General features: G+C 56.9%; 1 protein-coding gene across 1 annotated transcript in view; it reads right to left on the bottom strand.

Annotated features, from left to right (window-relative positions):
• MGLL (monoglyceride lipase) overlaps positions 1-17,105 on the bottom strand; it is a 108,246-nt gene extending 91,141 nt beyond the window's left edge. Inside the window, exons 1-2 of the mRNA XM_062200095.1 lie at positions 17,025-17,105; positions 15,747-15,891 (exon numbers count right to left, since the gene is read on the bottom strand). Of these exons, the coding sequence (XP_062056079.1) occupies positions 15,747-15,871 (125 nt within the window). The 5' untranslated portion in view covers positions 15,872-15,891; positions 17,025-17,105. The remainder of the gene's footprint in view (positions 1-15,746; positions 15,892-17,024) is intronic.
• Between the last annotated feature and the right edge of the window lie 5,506 nt (positions 17,106-22,611).

Below are 22,611 nucleotides of genomic sequence, written 5' to 3'. Positions count from 1 at the left end.
CGGTGGGACGGAGAACGCTGAGCTCCCTCCTCCCGAGCCCGAGCCCCTCTTTCCCTACATCAGTGTTGGCTCTTGTTCCAAACAGCAGATGCCCACGGCCAGGCCACCTGAGAGAGCAAAGGAAAGGGGGTGCTCTGACCTCCAGCTCTTGCCCCGAAATTCTCCCAGGGGCCAACACAACGCCCGCGGGCTCGGGCCGCAGGTGCCGCTATCTACGTAACGGCAGGGAGCTAGACTACCAGTTCCTGGGAGGAAGGACAGAAAGGCTCAACACTTAGGAGCGGGCGTGACAGAACCCCAAGGGTGCAGGACACCCAGCAGAGGTGTGGGGTCAGCACATTAAATAACCTCCAAGGGGCACAGGAGGCTGCCTGTTCCCGGCTCGGCCCGTGCCACGCCCGTGAGGACGTGTGAGCGTGGCCGGCTCATCTGCATTTCCAGGCCGGTGAGAGGCCTCCTAGCTCGGTGCTCTTTGGCAAGGCCCCACGGACAGCTGGGATTCAGCACAGGCGTTCTGTTTCTGTCTCGTGATCACCTTCCATTTACGGCACCTGCCAGGAGACTGGCTTTCCATTTCCTGTGTTAGAATCAAGTTTCTCCTTTAAATAGATCTAAGGTGAAAAAAAGAAGAAGAAAGAAAGAGAAAGTGGGTTGATTCAAACTAAAACTGTGAGGCACTTACAACAGCCCCAGACAAGCACGGCACGTGGACGCCGGGGCTTTGGGAAAAGGCACGCGGAGCCGAGCGCCAGTGCGGCCAGCAGCACGCCGAGGAGCCCAAGGAGACACAGTCCCAGGCCTCGGCCCATCGCCAGCCAGCAGGCTCCTGTCCAGACCCGGCTTTCGTGTCCCCCTGCTCCAAGCCCTCCTGGCCACCCCGGGAGAGTCAGCTGACCACCCCCGCCCCACTCATCCCACTTGGTCCGCAGCTCCTCCCACGGCCAGCGAGGCCTGCAGGACGGAGTGTGGGGGCCTGGGGCGGCTGCACCTCAGTTTCCCCACGGTTGAGCCCAGGGACTGCACTAGATGCTCTCGGGGGTGCCCTCCACCCTCTCAGCGTCTGTGCCCAGAGCAGTAGTTAGTCCTGGGGTGGTCACTCATGCTGTTGAGTTTAGTTTCTCTCTCACACATACACACAGCCAATCTCCTTGGCAACACCCAAACAGACTAACTTCAGATGAGCAAAGGAAGGTCAGGCCCTGTGCATGAGGGAGAAATGGCCACAGTTGGGCCAGGCCAAGGCACCCTTGCGAGGCACCAGGAGGAAGTGGGCGAGGGTCCCGGGGGGCTCTGCAGACACCCCAGATCCTGGAAACCACCCCCGTGTGTCCCCCAGGCACCAGGCAGGCAGCCCAGACTCTGCCAGGAGGGAGGTGCGCAGAAGGCCCTGGGGAAAGCCCCTCCCCTGGGCCCCCCGAGGAGGCGCTGCTGGGCAGAAGGCCCCACGCCACGGGGGAAGCCACAGGCGCTTCTGCAGGCAGCTGGGCTCCGTCTTATGTAACGCGTTTTTTTCCTGGAAGAACAGCCTGAACTTGCCGGGCCTGCAGATGGCTCCAAGTTCTTCTGGGTGGTGAAATGCCAAGTGGATGGCAGCGAACGACCAGGAATGGACTGAGAACACAGGGGCGCTGGGGCGGGCGGAGTGAGGAGTGCAAGGCCATCGGCCCCAATCTGAATGATGCGGCCGGGCCTCGAGCTCCCTGATGCCCGGGAAGGGCAGCTGCGGCCAGGCCGGCATCAGAGCAGGTCTGGACTGGGACACCGGTGAGGCCACAGGCTCCCGGACCACGGCTGTTCTCCCTTCACCCAGCCTCGTGGCGCCTCAGTCTTCTTACCTGTGAAACGGGGGTCCCATGCCCACCTCCCAGGGCGGCTGTGTGCACCGAGAGTCATTCGTGCACGCGGCTGGTTACGTGCACGGTGTTCTGGGTGTTTCCACGAGGCAGAGCTGGGCGTTGGGGACAATGGTGCTTTTAAAGCAAGCAGACCTGAGTTCTAGTCCTGGCTCTGCCGCCTTTTAGCATGTGGCTTTCCTAATGGCGCGAGACTCTGTTTCTCACGCTGGCCACTTTCACGCGATTCAGAGAAGGGACACAACAGGGCAGACATGGGCTTGGGCCTTCCTGAAGCCTGGTTTCCGTCTCCCTTTCCAAAGGCAGTGCAAGCTGACTGAGAAACTGGGTGCAGGAGTAGTTCAGAAGGGCAGGAATTCAAGATTTGCTCCTCTCTCCAGTCCTCCAGGGCTGAGCCAGGGACATCAGCCAGGCCTCCTCGCCAGTTCACACCTGGTGCCTCGGTGGTACCGGAGCCATACAACGCCCATCGCTGGTGTCATGTTCGCATTTCTGAACGCACCAAAAGCCCAGGCAGCACATGAGCACGGGACTGCGAGGGTCCCTCCTCTGGGGAGCTTTCCAGTCGCTCCAGGCAAAGTACACGGTCAAGGCCCCAGACCCCGGCAGTGCCTGCCTGTTTTCTCCTTGTGCTGAGCTCTTGGAAGTCAGGGACTATGGGGTCTTAATGATTTCTCCACCCAAGGTCGGTAGGGTTGGTAAACAGCAGATACGTGTTGAATGAAGCAGATGGAAGGAAGATGGGTGGATAGGTGGACAGGTGGATGAACGTCTGTGTGGGCAGGTGCTGATGAGGGGATGGCTGGACAGATGGTTGGGTGCACGGCTGTGTGGATGGGTGGCAGATGCGTGGAAGGTAGGCAGGGCGGACAGATGGGTGGGTGGAAGGAAGGAGAGATTAGCGTTCACCGCTCCGCGTTCGTCTCCCCCCTACAGATGCTGCAGAACCCTGCTGGGCCTCTCTTGCTGGGGCCTAGAAGCTTGGGAGCTGGAGGCCCCTCGACACCCAGCATGCTTCTCTCTTCAGGGAGCCCCTGATGGATCCTGGGAAGGCTGTCATGAAACCATCCTTACAGCCACCTTCTCCCCACACCCCCTGCTTTAACTGACACCACCCAAGTGAGGGCCAGGAGGAGACTCCCAGGCCAGCTGCTGGCCCAGGGAGCCTGTGGCCCCGTGGCCTCCACAAAGTCTGTTCCCAGGGACCCCTCCTCTGCACCTTCTACTTCTGTACCCCTCAGCCAGGGAAGGAAGTCCCTGCTCTCTTCCCCGTGTTAATGCCAGCACCCTCCCTCTGGCCTCACGGGAAAGGCCAAACAAGGCACACAAGGCCCTCTCCAGCCTCAGCCCCTGCGCTGCAGCTCTTGGTCTGTTCCTTGACAGGCCTTCGGATGCTGGCCAGTCCGCAACACGTTTCCCTTTTCTGTCCGGATCCCGTCATCCCGGGGGCCCTAGCTCAGGGACAGGGTTCTCCAGTGCCTTCCACACAACTGCTCCTTTTAGAACATGCTGGAAACATGGCGGGGCAGCATAAAACCACCCATGCGACACCACAAGCTCGAGATGACCCCGACTCGTGCATCCAGCCTCTGTTCCCGCGGTTGCCTGTCTAATTGGGTGGGGATCACAGGTCCCATGATGCACTGCAGCTGGAGGTCCCAGGCCTCCAGGGCGATGCTGGACACAGGCTGCGAGATGGATGTGCTTGTCTTGTTCCTGAGCTCAGAGGACAGGCGGCTGGAAGTGTGAGGGCACAGCGGGCATTTCACAGATCCCATTCTCCAACCTGTAGAAGGACTATACTCTGTGGGCGGTTTTTTGCTTAATTCGAGGTCTCGTTCTAAGTCTGCCCAGGTTTTCCATTTCTTCTTGAGTCAGTTTTGATAGTTTGCATCTTTCTAGAATTTTGTCCATGCCACCTAAATTATCCAGCATACTGGCATCCCATTGTTCATGGCATGCCTGGTCCAATTCTTATTTCTGAGAAGTTTGTAGTAAGGTCCCGTTTTATTCCTGATCCGAATTATTTGTTTTTTTCTTGATCACTCTGGCTAAAGACTTGCCAGTTTTGTTGACATTTTCAAAGCACCGACTTCCAGGTTTCTTTGCTCTATTCTTCACGAAGCTCTGCCGTCATCTTCATGAGTCCCTTCCTTCTGCTCACGTCAGACTTAACTTTCTCTTCTCTTGCCCGTGCCCTGAAGTGGACAGACGTTTGCATCTCGAAAGAGAACTTCGTTCGGGACTCGCTGGGACGCAGACCCAGGGTGAGGACAGCCGGGAGGTCTCTCTTGGACCCTGAACCCAAGAATGGGGTGGTAACTCCAGCCCCAGCTCTTACACAGCCTGTGAAAATGGCTTTTTTCCCTCTCCTCCAGTCTGTCTTACAAAAAAAAAAAAAAAAAAAAAAAAAAAAAAAAAATTATCTCCCATCTCCAATGTGACCGTTTCCAGACCCACGATGCTTCTCAGCTGTGATGGAGCGCAGCGGGGCTCGGTCCTGCGAGGTTTGCTCCGCGGGGCCCAGGCTATGGCACCAGGCCCTGGTTTCCTTCTCCACCTGTGAGCTCTGAGTGCCGATCTCTGTCAGGCTTTCCCCTTGGGGTCTCTAGGTGGCTGCCCAGGGGTCCCCCGGCAGAGCCCCCTCCGACGAGCAGGGCGCTGGTCTCCCGCCACAGGGCCCTGGGGAACACTTCCCGACCTGTGACTCACGCCGCAGCTGTGGTGGGGGAGGGAAAGTGAGACAGGCTCTGCCCGGCACCCGGCTAGGCTGGGACCAAGGCCTGCTCGGGCCTTGGCGGCAGCTCCACAGTTCTCCAGCATCCCCCGTGCCTTTGCTTGGCTGGTCCACCTGCCCAGGATGCCTCTCCTCCTCCTGCTCCCACGTGCTCCTGGCCCGCTCCGGGGCTCAGTTCAAGCCTCGGCAGCCCAAGCACTCACCACCCACACCCACCATCATTCAGATATGCATCTGGCTGAAGGCTGAAGGCCTCAGACCACAGGCACAGATCTTTCATCAGCGTCAGCCGACGCCTATTTGCAGGCCAACCCAAGGTTGGCTCAGCTGTTCCACCAAGGACTCAGATGTCCCTGAGTGTGTCCTCTGCTCTCTGTGCTCGTGGCCTTGTCCTCTCAGGAATGCAAGCTGCACCCATGTGCTGCCCGCACCCCCCAGGCAGGAAGTAGGGGGTGAGCGGGACAGGGCAGAGAAAGAGACGCCCCACAACTTGCTCTCTCTTGCCTTTCAGGGTGGAGCTAGGTTCTGTGGCCAGTCCTGGCTGCAAACGATACCAAAAGGGAAAGGGAAGCTGGTCATGAGTCATCACCCGGGGACAGACGTTAGCAGGAGAGAAGGGGGTGGCCCCAGAGAGAGGGTAACTCCTGGGCCTGCACCGGGCCCAGCCTCTGTGCACAGTCTATTCCTGGCATGCATCCATCTGTATCTGCTGCCAGCTGCCCAGTGGGGGTTTCTGAGCCTGGGTGGCCTTGGACATCAAGGCACAGGATGAACTCCCGGCCAGCTCACAGCCGGCTGTGACGTCCACCATGAGACCACAGGGAGGCACAGGTGTGCAAAGGCAGGCTTTACAGAGCCCGCCCCAGGCAGCTTTGCGACATGTGACCGGTCATTTTGAATGTGCCAGGCTGTGACCAACACCCAGCCCCACGCGACCCCGACTACAAGGTGCACAGAGGCCGCGATCCCGCCACAGGTCACAGTGAGGACCCTCGGGGGTCACCATGTTCCTTAGACTCCAGTTTCAAAGAATCCCTGCCATTCTCAGAGCGTACCAGGCTCCCTTTCCCAGCTCGCTGCTTGGAAAGCCCCTTCTGCCCCCAAGACTCAGCTTAAACTTCTCTCTGAAACCCCAACACAGAACCCACAGCCCTCGCGAGGAACGCCCACGGCGCTTGGCACCGCCTCCCTGACAAATGTTCGCTGACATCCTCAAAGGCAGGGACAGAGCCACTTTGTTCCTGTGTCACCAAACTGGAAGCAGACCCGGCACATACGGGGGTGCTCGGAGAGAGCCCGTGCGACGGGCGGGTCAGAACACGCATGGGCAGGAGGGTGCAGTGTGCGTGTGCAACTCCACTGCTGAGCAGCACAAGCTGAGGTCATACCCAGAGCTCACTTCACGCCTGCAGAGCCATACCCCACCCCCCACCCCCGATTCTGGCACCCACCCTGATCCCTCTGCTAAGATGGAAAGCACCTAGGGTGCGGCACCCACGCCACCTGTGTGCGTGCCCGTGCAGTTTCCCCTCCAAGTTAAACTGGCTGAGACACAGAACCACCTAGCACCTCAAAGGATCACCTGTAGAGACAGATGTATCTGCGGTTCCTTATTTTGGGCCAGGCCTGCCACTCTGCGAGAGGGAAGCCCTGGAGGAGACAGAACAAAACCTCAATGGGAATTCTGCCCCCAAAGCAGCTCAGAGATGCAACCCATCCTGGAGTCACAAAAATGTAAAAGAGCTCCGGGAACTCTCTGGAAGGCCCAAGAGTCGGAAACTGGTCTAAAGTAGTTCAGGCAGAGGCAGGAATAAGGTTTTATTTGTGATCTGAACTCTTGGTTCCAAGAGCTTTTCGCCCTATGGAAGACACCATAAATAGCAACAAAGTATTTGCCATGCCTTGCTCTTGGGCCCACAGGCTGCCTTGGGCTGGCCTCTAGACTTGCTTTCTTTTTTTTAAGATTTATTTATTTATTTGAAAGTCAGGGTTACAGAGAGAGAGAGAGAGAGAGAGGTAGAGGCAAAAGCAATAGAGAGAGAGAGACAGCAAGATCTTCCATCTACTGGTTCACTTCTCAGATGGCTGCAACGGCTGGCACTGGGCCAGGCTGAAGCCAGGAGCCAGGAGTTTCATCTGGGTCTCCCATGTAGGTGGAAGGGGCCCAAACACTTGAGCCATCTTCCACTGTTTTTTTCCAGGCCATTGCAGGGCACTGGGTTGGAAGTGGAGCAGCCAAGACCCAAAGTGGTGCCCACATAGGATGCTGGCCTTGCAGGGGGCAACTTTACCCAGCATGCCACACGGCGGCCCCTCCAGACTCACTGTGACCCCCAGTATTGACACACTTGACACAAGCAGAGACTTCCAAAGCACTTCTAGCATTTGCTGCTATGTTGCTCCCGACCTGGGCTGATCTGATCAAGGAACAGAGAGCACATGGAGAACGGAGGTGATTCCACCAACAGCCTCATGCCAGACCCTTGGGCAACACCGTTCAAGATCAGCAAGCGCCTCACTGGCCTGCCGGCGCCCACAGATCAAGTCAGAGCCCCGCCAGGAGCGGCAGAAGACCCACCCCGCTGAGCCCAGCACAGAATCAGGTTCAGTAACAGCTGACGGGTTACTCGAGCACCCCAGACAGCTCTACTGGTGAATGGTGGGACAGCACCCTAGCTACGGTCTCCTTCCTGGCACCACAAACATTTCCATAGATCCCCCAACACACATGCAGGACCACAGGAGAAAAACACAGCTTCAGACACGGGCCACTGAGTGGGGATGGGTGGTTCCGTGAAACCTTGTGGAGTGGATCCCGGCCAACAGAGTGAAAGGCTGTCCAGCCCTCCGCCCAGTGCCGTGGAGTCGGCCGTGCAGGAAAGCGTCCCATTACGCTATGCGTTCACGCAGAGTTTCACCGCTGCCGACTGACTTCCCCGTGGCTTCGCTGCCTTTGCTCTATAAACAAAGCAGCCAGCTTTGTCTTAGTTTATGGAGGAGTCTGCAGTGTGCATGAATCAGAGCTGTGATTTGACTGCTGGGGGGGGGGGGGGGGGCAAACGGCCTGGTGATAGAAAGCCAGGCAACTCCGGGGAGCGCGGCCACGGCGGGACGTGTAGAAATCACCAGGGCTTTCACTCCGGGTCTCCTCTGATGGATGCCTGCCGCAGGGTGGAAGGAGCCAAGGACAGTGGTGAGCCACAGACACGCCCAGCACGTGGTCCCCACTGCCCATCATGGGGAGGAAGGCGGAGGCGGCCAGAGTTCAGACTCGGCAGGGAGTGTTCACTGCCTCGTCTCATTCCCTGTGTGCCGGGCGCGGTCCCAGCACTTCGCCCAAAGCCTGCCCAGCCAGCCCCTGGGGAAGGGGCTGCCACCCCTCATTTGAAAGAAGAGAAAAACTGATGGGGACACGATCGGGAAATTTCTCCACAGTGTCCAGGGTCTGCTCTTGGCCATGCCCCGGGAGCTGAGCTCTCCTCCACTCCCCAGAAACTTGTTCATAAAGGAGGCGTCAACAGGACCCACAGGTGAGACCTCTCAGACATCCACACGCAGCGATTTCCTAACTAGAAGGTTCTCATCTCCCATCCAGCAGGCTGTCAATGGCCTGGGGAGCCCAACTCTCTGACAAGAGACACCAAGCAGAGGCCACGCAGGGCCACGGCAGTTTTCTCATTTGCTTCCATCTTTCCCCCTTTCCGGTCTTTTGTCCCTCCCCCTTTCCTCTCTACTCGAGTGTCCTCTTACCCGCAGCCCCCAGCCCCAGAATCTCACTTTCCCAGAGGTCTCCAGGGCTCTCTGCCTCCCATGTCTCCCCTCCTGCCCACTCCCTTGCATGGGGTCTCCAGGAACGTCTCTACCATCTGTGAAGTCCACCTGACCGGCCTCCCGGAGAACCACTGAACTGCCCACACGTAGCAGCCCACAGACCACAGAACCACTCTGCTGAGACGTGGTCCAGCCAGCGGACTCGGAGGGGAGACAGGGAGCTGTCCCAAGCTGGGCCTCAGCTCGCATCTCTCCAAACGGGCTGGCGGCACAGCAGCAGTGCCCGAGATACAACTCGGCACAGAAGAAACACCAGCCCCTGGGAGTGGCCTGAGAATTCCTCTTCACTCTCCGGGCCTCGGTCTTGCCATCTGTACAATGAGCAGGTTGGCTCTTTCTGCCATCTTGGAGCTGGTGGAGGCCTGCTGGGAACAGGACCTCTAGAAGGAACCAGGTCTGGGAGACGGTGGTGCGAGGCCACTTTTGCTGGCCATCAGCATCGTCTCCGGAACCAAAGAGAGCAAACCGCACTTCTCAAAACTGCAGGTCTGTGTGCCGGGGAAGAAACAGAATTCTACTCAGCCAAGCAACGTGCCTAAGACAGCCCAGTGACTGCTGGCGGCAAACCCAACAAAACCGGGGCGACCTGGGGAAAGGGGGCTCGTGCTCTCAGAAACAGGGTTTGTGCCCGATGCCGGAGCAACCTTCCCGTGAAGCCCACTGGGTGATGCTGCACCTCACAAGGGTTTAAGATATTGAAAAGCAAATAAATAAACAGTGCATTTGTTCTTTTGTTAAAAATAAATAAAAAATTAAAAAAAGAGGAGGCTGGCCCAGAGCCTGGTCTCCTAGTGGAGAGCCCAACACATTCTATGGTCCCTCTTCCTTTCCAGGATGGAGCACGCACTCACCTAGGTCTAACCCCGCACAGCAGCCAGGAGCCTCTGCAAGTCTCTCTCTCTCAGGATGCCCAGCGCCCAAGCCTGCTGTTTCTCCAGCCCCCTCTCACTCCCTGTCCCCTTTCCTCCTTCCTTTTCCCCCACTTCTCTCATCCTCTTCCTCACTTCCTCACTCCTTCTCACCTGCCCTCCATCTGGAAGGCTCATAGAGCTCTGACCCGGCAGACATCTCCTGCCCGCACACCAAGAAGCAGAACAAGTGGCCAGCAGGGGCGGCCTGGCTTGGGATGTCACCTCGGGGCAGCTGCACGGGCAGTGACCTGTGGCGTGCGGCTCTTCTTGTAGCCCTCAGATGCACAGAGAACAAAGTCACCCCAGTGTCACCTAATGACCGCCAGGGCAGCCCCACCCCCACGCCCTAAGGAGCGAGGCTGTGTGCAATGAACAGAACCTCCTACCAAGAAGAACCCTGGGTGACCCGAAAATATGGGACAAGGGTCATCTTGTAATCTCAGCTGTAAAAATCTGCACGGCGGAAGCCCATTTCCTCCATTCACACAAAGGCTGGTAGTTTGGTTTGCATTCGCGGGCAAAGTGCATCTGGGATGAAGATCTAAACCCAAAAGGTGCCGGGAACTGGATAAATGGGCAACAGCGGACAACGGCTGCCATTCAGGAGGCAGCTTATTTTGCGAGTTTTTTCTTAGACTCCACTGCAAAACAAAGCCAGATCTGTATCTGCAGAACATTCTTAAAGCAACTGGGAGAAATTAGCCCTTAACGAAGCGGTTGGAAAAATCAACCGCAAGAATAGCAGTGGCCCTTCCTCTCCTGCCATCAAAAGATCTTTGCTTCTCCAAGACTTCAAAAAAAAAAAAAAAAAAGAAAGAAAGAAATAAAAAAAGAAAGAAAAGAAAAAGCCCAGGAGCAGTGCCCTATTTAACCATAAGACCATTTTCTATGGTATTACAAAGGCAGAGACAGCAGCAAGAGAAATAACAGCTCCCTACGAGAGGAAGAAACTTCTAAAAATAATTAAAATAAGTAAAATACAGAGGTGCTACCGAAAGGCAGTAAGCTGGTTGAAAATGACGTCACAACTCGGAGGAGCGGGGCAGGGTCCGTTTCCTGTGTGTCGGGGGACACATCACCAAGCACCAGATTTCCAGCCTGTGACCCCCCACGGCAGGGAGACAGTGAGTCAGGATTCCTTGCTAAACTTCACGAAAGCCATTGGGGACCGACGTGGACCCACGTTTCCCTGGTGGCGTTTGGAGCATGGTGCCATTGGCTGGGCCGGTGCCCCTTGGCTGTCGCGCCCCGTTTGGGGCACCCGCATGTCCTCCCTGCCAGAGACAACCCCAGGAGGCTAAAGAGAATCCTCCCTGTGCAGGCACCTGCCCCTCCCTGTCACTAGACAAAACGCTGGCAGTCCTCAGCTGCCTCCCTGCGCCACCCGCTGCTACCTCCTGGAGCGGGGTCTATGCCTCAGCTGGGTCCTCCTGGCCTCCCACCTGGATTCCCACAAACACCTCCACCTGCGGGTTGTCCAAGACACAGACCTGCGGCTCCTGACGCCACCCTGATCCTCCCACTGTTTGGTTTGCTCCCTGTCCCCTCTGTTCAAGACACGAGACGAAAAGGGGAGTGGGGGCTCTGCTCACAAGCCGGGGCTGGCAGCTGCCTGGGGGGCTCCTTTCCCTGCCCTGCACAAGGCTCTGCATGCTGAGCAGTAGGCCTGCCCCGGGTCCTTGCCACATCCCGTTGTCATCTTCCACACGTTTATCCATCTCCACCCCTTTCTCAGACAGAAGAGGCTTTGCCACCCTCCCCGTCACCTGGTACCCAGCACAACACCTGGGCCATGCAGCCGGCAGTAAAGAAGGGTTTGCTGACCGCACGTGTTGAGTCGCAGCCTGACAAAGGCTGAGTGCCCAGAGCGGGGTCAGGGGAGTGGGAGGTGCAGAGAAGGGCCCTCGGAGCCTGCCTGAGGGTACCCTGCCCACTCCTCAGCTGCAAGGCCAAGCCAGGGGGGAACTCAGCCATCCTTCTCCCCATGGGGACCACAGAGGGGCTCCTCGAAGGGATGTACATGTTGTGCAAGTCAGCTGCCCTGGGGAGGAGTCGGCCACAGATGCAAGCAAGGTGGCACCTGCCCCTCGCCCAGGCAGCTCATGTGCACGGGGGCCGACAGGGCCTATGGGGAGATGGGAACTTCCTGGGCCTTTGTGCACTCAAAGCAGAACCTGCAGAAAAATCCCCAGAACGCCGAACACCTAGGGGCGGGGGCGCGGGCACTACAGACGCTGGCTTGGCCCTGCTTAGAAAACCTGGCCGTGTGCCGTGGGAGCCGGCCTGATCTTTGAGTGAGAAATGTCCCAGGGGCAGAAGGGATGGAAACTGTGTCCAGCCAGATGGCGAGGGTTCTTCCTCTCCTTGGCCTATGGCCACACCCAGGGCTGATGTGAGGAGGCCGTCAGGGGTCTGGGCAGGTGGGCACATGTTGGGAGCCATCCAGAAAGGCCCCAGCTGTGGGGAATGGATCTGCCCCAGGCAGAGGAAGCGTCCTGGGATAGTCCTGCCTGACTCTCCCAACAAGGGGGGGTGAGGGGGGTGGAGGGGTGAGCTCCACAGAGGAAGGGCAACCCAGGAAAGGGTGGGGCTGACCCAGGGAACACTGAGAAACCGTGGGAGGGGGGAGCCTGAGTTTATTCATTCTTGATCTACTCACAGCAGCCGTGGCTCTGAGAACTTGAGCAGGTTCCAGAATGGCCCCCCTCGCCGGCCCACCCTCAGGCAGCAGCTCAGCCTGGCGGAGGCGAGGAGGTACCGAGGAGGCAGCCCTGGCGAGGGGTGGCTGCAGGGTGCCTGGAGGGAAGAGCTACCATGGCAAAGCCAGTGAGGTCCCCAGAGGTGGCTTGGTTCTAGGAGGCTTCTGCCAGCGCAGAACTGGAAGTGAAACAAAGAGGCAAGGTTCTCTCGGCGCAGGCACGCAGCCCACCTCCCGCCCACCTGGTGCCAGGCCGACCACCACCACGTGCTCCGCCCTGGCCGTTCAGAACCAAACGAGGACTTCCTGGGAGTCCAAGTCATCATCTGAGGATGGTTTCCAGGCCCCCGCCACCTTCCATGCCGGCAATGTCATTCAGCCGTCCCCGTGGGCAGCGGTTGGTTCAGAGTCACCCAGTCCGTGGACTGAGCTAACAGGTGCTACAAGTATTCCTCCAGGGCACAAGAGCAGCGTGACCATCCTGGCAGCCCAACCCCCAAGGACAGGCCCCACGGGTCCGAGAAGCAAAACTGCTGGCGTTCCAGCTGCATCTGGGCAAGTCAGCCGCCAGCCGGGGCGTGATAAGATTCCTCTGCTCTGTTCTCCGCATGGAGGCAGAACTTTGATCTACTTCCCACTTTCACCATGTTACATGGAAGCAATTGAGGCAAATTAATTACTCGGTTTCTCGTTACCCAGGGATGTGATCTCTGCCCTAACCCCAAATGAAAGCACTCATCAGGAAACCCCCACCTGTGAAAACAAAACCGGGCCTCCTTCGGGGGGCGGGGGTGCTGGGAAGAGCAAGTGCCTGGGAGTGGTGAGGTCTGGGTCAAATCCAGCCACCAAATCCGAGTGGGGCCATGTGGGGCCAAGCATTCCGACTTTGAACCTGCATTTCCTCATGGGGAAACAGGAATAGCAACAAGCCTGTCTCTCACACAGGTGTGATGATAAAATGAAATCGATGGTTCCGGACCCCAAAACAGGTCCCTGGTGCTCAATTTGGAGGAAGCAACTCTGCCGTACTTGAAGTATGCTATCTGTTATGACCATGGACTCCTACCAGAAGGCCATGAACTTGCCAGGTGGAGGGGTGGGCTCTCTCGTCCGTGGTGAGTGGACTCGGAGACTTGGGCCTGCTCTATTCAAACCAGCATTGCATTTGCTCCTGCAGATCGTCAGGGCTACCCCCGAAAGGGCTTCTTCCCTTCCCCGCGTCCTGTCTGAGGAGCACGGCCTGCTTCCACGGAGCAGGTTGGGCCGGTTTGCCGACTCGCTGCTGACACCAGCCACAGGCTACAGCTCTGGGTTGCTGCATCTAGCAAGTGCTCCAAGGAACAGGAGCCAACTTGTTGACCAGAACCCAACCCAAACGAGCGCCAACTAAGGAAAGCAGGCGCGGGCCTCCCGGGAAAGGTGGTCCATGGATGCCAGATGGCTCCGGGGACCCAGGGCCTCTGTGAGAGAGAGGACACAGCAGCAGGTGCAGAGAAGGGACATGTGACCGACATTTTCCCGCGGTCAGTAGAGGAGGCCCAGAGAGTTCAGTCTCGTCTTTCTCTCCTCTCCTCTGTCTTCCTAGCTGGGAGGGCTCATGACTAAGCGAGAGATGAAGTCAACCCTGATGAAGCCCAAAGGGCCCTGGGAGGTGTGGGGTCGGGGTAGGTGGAGGCCCAGGCCCAGGCCACCCGAGGGCCTCCTCTGTCGGAAAAGCAGACAGGACTGTGCTATTCAGCTACTGCTGCAAAATGGCAGGGTGCAGAGCAGCTGGCCTCAGGTACGCATGCAGCCCAGTCGGCACAAACCGCTGTCCCAGCCCCTGCCCCTCCCCACTGCTCTGTCTGCCGGGACGGCTCCTCCATGACCCGCAGATCTCCCCAAGATCCAGCAACCACAGGGTTAACACGTAAGGCAGGCTGTTGTCAGGACCCTGCTCCGTGCTACCTGCCCAGGACTGGTTATGAAATGTTTCGAACCTTGCCCCTGACAGATGGATCACCCCAACCCCAAAAGGGAGTTCACGGGTCTGCGTCATCTCCAGGGGGGTAGTGCACCTGGCCTAGCCATGCGACCCGGGCAGGGCCCCTGACCTCACCGGCTCCTTCTCTGAGATGAGGGTAGCATGATGGGCAGGGTTCATGGAGCCACAGGCACTAGTGGTTCTGTTGCTATTTCCACGTCAGTCCTTCTGCCCTTAACTTGCAAATCCTAGGGTGCTACTGCCTCCCCAGTCCCACTCACTCGCCACTCTGGCTCCCATTGGCGGACACCCCAGGGCACACGCTGACTGGCAGAGAACACGGCTCAGCCCCAACCATGTTGAGCTGCCATCTCTATCTAGAGCAAAAGCAACACAGCAGAGAAAGCCGCCTACCATGCAACTTCAGCAAACCACCCACGGCCGAGGGGAGGGCGGCCAACTCGGCCATTCCCAACCCACTCCCCCAGCGCCCTGCCCTGGCTGGGACGGCAGGCCCTCCTTCTTGTACTGACCGCAAACTAGGGCAAGCTCACAGCCCCACCAACAGAGCCCCTGGGAGCCCGAGACGGGACAGGAAAAAGTCCCTTGTCCTCTTTCAGTGATCAAATAACTCGCCGTGGACTAATTCGTTAGAAGTTAAACCAAGGATATGCAATTCAGCAGCCAGGCGAGTCAGGGTAGAGAATTAATGATTAATTAGCATCATAATACTTGACAACCCTCTCTCTCCTTCCTTCCCTCCTCCCTCCCTCTAACACCCAGGCACTTACAGACCTATAGGAAATCTCAGAAAAAGATAATTGCCAGAACTCATAGGAACTCTTAGCCCATCACCCACCTTGGAGGCACACCAGAGACAACGTCACAGCAAGTTGGCACAGCTTTCCTGTAGCCAGGATTTTAAGCCAGGTCTCCACAGGTCTCTATCTGCACTTCTAACGCCCCACCGGCTGTATTGCATGCACACCTTGTCGCATGGCTGTCCTAGGGCTGGGTGATTTGGGAGACACACAACCCGTACCCCACCGCGACCCACAGGAGACAGGTGAACTGTCCCCAGAGCAGGAAAATGTCCGCCTGTCATCAGGCCAACTGGTTGCCACAAATACAATTTCTTTCCCTGAATAACACAAACCAGCAGGGTTTTCCTGCTCCATCCAAGAGAAGGCTCGCAGCAGGAAGCCAGCTGTCTGGTGGTGCAGAGTTCCAGCGCCTGCTTCTAACGGCAAGACAAACCCTGGACGGAGAAACGCACCAAGGAATCGAGCTGGCAAGAACAGGGAGGAAAGACCACCCACCCACCCCGGCCCCCTTCTTCCCGGTCGCACACGTGTGTCAGTGTCGGGAGCTGGGGACCAACAGGGAAAGAACACGGAGACTGAGCTACGGACACGGTGTGGGCTTGCTCAGCCGTTTGCAGGCTACCTTCAACAGCTAAGGCTGCTTTGCAACAAATGTCTGTCCACCGAGAGATCAACTCCAGCCCCAAACAAAAAGTCCTGTGGAATTTCTGCAGACTGCCAAATGGAAGAAGCTGTATCCCAGCTATAAAGAAAAAGCAAGCTCTCGCTGCTTCTCTAAGTCTGTAACTCAGTTGTGTCAACACAGCCATGCCTGACGCTCATAAGGCATGGCAAGTAGGTCATGGAGAAAGTGGCCCTGGCGGGGGAGAGGAGACCGAAGCCAGCGGGCAGCAGGTGCGGCGCAGGCCCCTGGGTGGTGGGGGACTTACTTGGGTGTGCCTGTGGGTTTCCAGTACCTGCAGAAGAGGTACTGTCCATCAGCATTGACCAGGTGAGGGAGGTCCTGGTACGGCAGGCTCTGCGGGGTCCGCCGGGGGGAACTCTCCTCCGGCATTCTGGAGGGGTCTTCAAGCCCTTGAAAGGAAGGGGGGATATATTCCAAAGTCAGGAGCACTGGAGGAAAGCCTTGCCCAGAGCCAGCAAAAAACACTTCATCTCAGAGATTTTTAAAAATACATCTATTTCTTGCAAACCTCTCCAAGACTGAAAAAAAAAAAAATTCCATTTGTCCTTAAGAAAATGCTCACTTTATTTTTTAAGTGCCTCCTTACGGCTCCCCACCAACCCCCTACCTCCACCCCTTCCCATCTGTGTTTATTTTAAATCATTTCAGGAAACTTCATCTTAAGGGCTATTTTAGCTGTAATCAAGGGGAAATTGCAGTCAGCTCGCTGGGTACAAAGACCCAGCTGCGAGAAGCCCCTTCTATCGCAAAACCTCCCAGGAACAGTTTCCAGGGGGCACGGGCACGAGGCGCAGGGCGCCCCGCTCCCCCCCCTCGCCGCTCGAACCCCAAAGCCGCGGTCACAGACCTGCTTCCATTCCGCCCCGGCTTTCGCGTCCCACGCCCGCGGCAGCCTCGAGCGTCCGCGCCCGGCGAGCCGAGCCGAACCCACCCGCTCCCGCCGCGCGGTCCTGCCCGCGGGGCCGTGGGTGCCGAGCCGGGAGCCTGCGCCCCGCTCCTCGCTCCCCGGGGCGGGACCCGGCGCCTGGAGCCCCGGCTGCTAGTTGGTGGCATCACTTTTCCTAAACAACCCGCGGGAGGGGCCGCGGAAGGAGGGGCTGCGCGCACACGAGGGCCGCCCCCCGCACCCGCACACAGGCGCCCCCCGGGACGACGTGCCCCCGGGGCTCCTCGGCAAACTTTGCTTCCCGCGTGTCCCCGACCGCGCGGGGAAGGGAGCCCCGCGGCCGTGCCCGCAAACGCCACCGGCACCCCCGGGGGTTCGGCCCGCGGTCCGCGCACCACCGGCTGCGAGATGCGGCTGCCGGGGACAAGTTGGTTTGGGGGCTGGCGCGAGGCAGCAGGCGGCGCGCGCGCCCGCACACACACGCGCGCGCGCACTGCCACGCGCACCGCCACGCGCGCCAGACACACGCACGCGGGGGGCGCGGGCTCGCCGAGCGCGCCGGGGACCCCGATGCCGGCCTCGCCCCTGGCGGCGGCGGCACTGGCGGGCTGGGGCGGGGGTCGGGGGGGCAGTTACCGGGGCCACGAGCACCGCAATCGCGTTCCCCGAGCGCCGCGGGTCCGGGTCTGCGGCGGGCCAGGGCCGGGACGAGCTGCGCGCGGCCGGCTCCGCGGCGACAGGGCGCGGCGTCTGCGCCGCCACTTTATCCCCGGGCCGGCTCGGCGGCGGGGGCGGCCCGAGGTGGGTGGGGACGCGCGGGACCGGCGGGCGGCGCGGGGAGGCGGCGCCCCGGGGCCCACGTGTGCCCGGCCCGCGGGGAGGAGCGGGGGCGCCGCCCGCGAACCCGGCCACGCGCTCCTCCCCGCCGGCCTCGCAGGCGGCCGCGCCCCGGGGTGGCGGCCTGGGGACTGTCAGGGGGCCCTGAGCGGAGCTAGGCTCTCCAGGGCCTCCGTGCGGAAGAGCGCACCGCGCACCGGCGCGCGCACAGAGCTGTCCCCAAGACAGCACGTGCACGGGAACACACAGACACCCTCATGTGTGCACAGAGATGCCAGCACTGCCGCAGACTCTGCACGGGGGCACACAGACATCGCATGTGCACACAGGGCCCCTGGCGCAGGCACTGCTGCACACAGTGATACTCGGCAGAGAGCGCACATGCTCCCGGCACAGCCGCACACTACACACTCGCACACATGACATCCACAGAAGCTCACACGGGGACTTAGACACACGTAGAAAGTAACACAGACACGGAGACAGGCAATCCAGGAATACACACACACGTACACACACAGCCACAGCTCAGAGAGGGACCCCTGCACACACCCCCAGGACATAGGGGAGAGGCAGGCTTAGAGCTCACAGATACCCTCCGTCTCCAGCCATCCTTCCACCACCGCAGGAGCCAGATCTCCAAACACAGGCCAGCACAAAGTCTGCGCTGTGTCCAGTACAAGCGGTCATGTGGCCGTGGAGGGGACAGGAACAGCCACCTGAGAGTCCCAATCATCTGCGCTTTGGTCTCCTCACCTGAGTGCTAGACCCAGAGTTTGAGGAGTGCCCCTGACTCACGCTGACCTTGAGTGGCTTCTGTGTCCTTCCTTCTGTGGCCAATAACTTTCCACCGCAGCATTGCCGGGCCGCCGTGTCTCGGCGTCACAGCCTTGGATCACAGGAGGCCCAGGCCAGAGCAGAGCCTTCCTCTAAACTTGGAAACAGCCCGGTGAGCAGCCAGGGTGGCGGGCACTGATGAGTGACTTGGCTCAGTCTCTGGCCTCAGGCAGGTCCCCAGGGCTCGACAGAGAGGGCGTGGTTCCCTAGTCACACAGGAGGGTTAGGGACAGCAGTGCAGGGGTGGGGAGCTGGGGGCTGTGCTAAGTACACCTGGATTATCCTTGGGTTGTCATGTATGGAAAGGAAGGGTGGCTGGTGTTAGGTTTTAGGATCTTAGGGTTCAAAGAAGGGAGAGGAGGGGGCCGGCTCTGTGGCACAGCGGGTAAAGCTGCCACCTGTGACGCTGGCATCCCCAGTGAGTGCCAGTTCGAGTCCTGGCTGCTCTACTTCCCTTCCAGCTCCCTGCTAATGCTCCTGGGAAAGCAGTGGAAGATGGCCCAAATCCTTGGGCCCCTGCACCCACATGGGAGACCCAGAAGCAGCTCCTGGCTCCTGGCTCCTACCTGGCCCAGTCCTGGACATTGCAGCCATTTGGGAAGTAAACCAACAGATGGAAGATGTCTCTTTGTCTCTCCCTCTCCATGTCTGTAAATCTGCCTCTGAAATAAATAGATCTTAACCAGGGGGAGAGAGAGAGAGAGAAGTGGTTAAAGACTTTATTTTAGGGGGAGTAGAATGAGAGTCGGAGTTGAGCCTGCCCGGGTCAGGGAACGGGGGTTTGAAACCAGGCTTCGTTCCGTCTGAGCAGCAGGCAGTCTGCCGCACACAGAGACAGCGTGCACACGCACACACATGCACGCACACACACTACATGGGGACTGCGCTCGGGATGGATCCGCCCTTTCTTTTCACTGAACTTTTTATCTGGGGGATAATTGTAGATTCACAAACAGCTGCAAAAAATAAAACAGGCTACGTCCCCTTTACTCAGTCCCCCCGCCCCGAACTGCAGCCACTTCCACTCTCGCTCATCTTCACCACCCCGAGAAGCCCTGGCAACCACTCGTCTGCTCTCCACTTCCAGAATTTTGCCATTTCAAGAATGTTCTGTGGATGGGCTCGCGACCTTTCAGGAGCTGCTGTTTGCGTGCAGGTGCTCCACGGTGTGACGAGCCACCTGCTCACGGACATCTGGGGTGCTAGTGAAGCCGCCATAGACACTAATGCACAGGTTTGGCGGAGGGGTGGGGCACATAAGAGTAACATTGTTTCTCTGAGATGAAATGCCCGGGAGAGCAGGTGCTGCATTGTATGGAAATTTCATGCTTCCTTTCTGAAGACATTGCCAACATGTCTCCCAGAGTGGCTGCGCCCTCTCACAGTCCCCCAGCAGTGCACTGAACAATCCAGTTTGCCAGCATTCTTGTAGGTATTCAGTGTTATCAGTTGTTTTTAACCTTTCTGGGAAGCGCCCAGCCACCCAGCCGGCTCTCACTGTGGCTTTCCTGTGCATTGACTTAATGACTCAAGTAGTCTGTCACTGTACATGTTCAGCGAAACGCCTCTCCCTTGTTTTTTGACCATTTTTGAATTGTTTGTTGCTTTTGCTGTTGTGTTTGAAGAGTTCTGGACACGAAGCCTGCGTCAGATGTGTGACGTGCAAAGCCCTCTCCCCCTTGGGCGGTTCACCCTCCATCCTCCCTTGTAACAGGGTCCTCGCATGCCCATTTGGACCGAACACATCTGAGCAGCATTCCCCTTTGTGGATCACACTTTTGGTGCCAGATCTAAGAACTCTTTCCTTAGGCTTCTCTCTGAAGATCCTCTCCTATGCTTTCCTCTAAAAGTTGTGCAGAGCTGTGTTTCAGTTTGTACCTTGTTCTAAGTTGGTTTGTACAGTGTTTGATTTCGATCAGGGTTCATTTGTCTATGAATGTGCAATGGCTCCAGCACTGGCTGCCTTTCCTCCCTGGAATTGCTCCTGCGTCTTTGTTAAAATCCAGCTGACCTACTGCGTGGCTCTGTTTTGGGGTTCTCTGTTCTGTTTCATTGATCTGTGGCTATCCCTCTGCCACTAACAGGTGTTTTATGCTACGTAATCTTGAAAATGGGTAGGCTGGTTCCTAGCATCTTGTTTTTCTTGTCGAGATTGCTTTAACTATTCTAGTTCTTTCCATATAAATTTTAGAATAATCTTGATAGATATTGCATTACACATGGATACTAATTTTTATGATCCATCTCCCAATCCATGAACATGATATATCTCTGTTTATTCAGCTCTCCTTGGTTGTATCATTCTCAGCATACAATGTTTTATCAGATTTACACTTTTGTTTAAAGCAATTATAAATGTTACATATTTTTAATGTCTCCACCTGTTAATTTCTTGTTAATCCCAATAAATGGAAACATATTTGATTTTTGTATGCTGCTGTTGTATCCGTTGCTAAAGTAGCTAGGTGGACATTGGCCTATGTGTGTTCAAGATGCCAAAGAAAATGGGAATTTTGGGGGAACAACTCTTGTATGGCTCAAGGAGGGAAAGGCATGGAAGCCAGGAGCAGAGCAGCATTTACACACCAAAAGTCTCATGCTTGTTGGAAAACGTTGTTGGGTGGGGTGAGTGGGTGCCAGGCTTCTCCCAGGGCCTTCAGGGGAACCTTCCCTATCCTACTCCAAGGGGGCTGTTAGGTTCATTATGAAGTCCTGTGGGGAGTTTGATGAATTCCACATTCAGAAAACCCTCCACCCAGTAATGTCCCGGCAAGGGGGTGCGGTAATAGAGGCCCACAGCCAATCCTGTAAAAACTTCAGTCCTCAGACGCCCACCTCCTCTGTCGGGGGTCCTCCCTTCATTAACCTTGCTTAGCAGGCTTCCAGGTACCTATTCCTTCTTGTGCAGACAGGGACCTCCGACTGGCAGTCTCCGATGACACTGGCCCGAGCTCACTTACCAGATATGGATACAGGAGGGTTTGGGTTGGTTCAGCTTGTAGCTCCCTTGGTATTTTCCACATTAACAATCACCCTATTTGGAGTGAGTTTCTTGTAAACAAGATAAGGTTGGATCATTTTAAAAATATTCTGCCAACGTCTGTCTTTTGATTGGTGTTTTAGACCCTTTGTAGTCAATGAAATGGCTGTCAAGGTAGGGCTACAGTTTGCCATTTTCTTCCCTGCTTTTCTGTTTCCTTTCTCTTTTGACTTCCTGTGGGTTATTTGATCGATTTTTTTAGTTCCATTTTTGTTTATTTCTTTGTATAGACTTCTTTGTGGTTCCTCTATGCACTGCATTTCATGTATCACAGTTCAGTGGTGTTGTTAGTTAGCCTATGTGTGTAAAAGAGGCCAAAGAGAAGGGGAATTTTTGTGTGATGGAACAAGGAAAGACATCGTGCGAGAAGACCTGCATTACCTCATTAGGTGGATCCCAGCCCTCTCCCTGGGGGCGGCTTCTCCTCTCCTCTCCCCACCCTGCACTGAGGAGAGAGTTGTTAGGTCCCATACGTTGATAAAGCCCTGGGAAGGTTTTCAGGAATTCCACATCCAGAAAGGCCTCCACCCAGCTATTTCCCAGAAGAGAGAGGAAGGGAGGAGAAACACAGGGAGGTGGGGGTGGGGCACAGCCACACCGCAGTCTGCAGACCCGGCTCTCCGTTCTTTCCAGAGGTGCCCGCCTCGTCTGCCAGTGTTTGCTCCTCATTAAGCTTGGCTGGCAAGCTTCCTGCTGCTGTCTGCCTAACGTCTGAATTTTTTCTTGTGCAGACAACAACCTCTGATCAGTGTCTCTGGTCATTTTACCCGTTCTGGAGAATTACAGACACTTAACATCCCCTACCGTCCCTCCACTCACCCGTACTGTTTCCTCTACGCACACTGAGCACCACATCAGATCATCTTACTATGTTTGCTTCAACTTTCAAATAGAAATTATTGAATTTATATAATGTTTGCCCTTATTCTTGTTCAGTCTGTTCCCTCTTCTTGTATTCCAAGTTTCCCTTCTATTATCATTTTCTTTCTTCCTCCTCCTCCTCCTTCAATTATTTGAAAGGCAGAGTTATAAAGAGAGGGAGAGAGAGATCTTCCATCAGCTGGCTCACTCCAAAACTGGCCACAGTGGCTGGGGTTGGACCAGGCCAAAGCCAGGAGCCAGGAACTTTCTTTGTGGCCTTGGTGCCATCTGATGAAATATCCACTGGAATGAATTCTCTTTTCCTCTTACAGGTGACACGCCATTTTCTCTCACTCCTGTCAGAGTTCTGTCTTCATGTTTTACAACTTTGATACGATTTGGTGCGGATATCTTAGGGTTCATTTGGTTTGACTATGAACAACTTGAGGTGGTTGCCTCCTGCCACATGTGAGACACTGCAGCCGTCATTTCTTAGACTTCAATTTCAGCCCCATTCTCTCCTCTTCTGGGACTCTGATGATGCAAGTGTGCACTCTTGTGGTGCCACACGTCTCTGGGTCTCTCTGTTTTTCCTCAGTCTACTTTCTCCTTCGCTATCTTGTTCTGTGTTCCAGCTCAGTGATTCTT

This window comes from Lepus europaeus, chromosome 9 (genome assembly GCF_033115175.1).
Source record: "Lepus europaeus isolate LE1 chromosome 9, mLepTim1.pri, whole genome shotgun sequence".
Classification (NCBI taxonomy): Eukaryota; Metazoa; Chordata; class Mammalia; order Lagomorpha; family Leporidae; genus Lepus; species Lepus europaeus.
The sequence above is the reverse complement of the archived record's forward strand: the minus strand, read 5'-3'. Positions and strand labels throughout refer to the sequence as shown.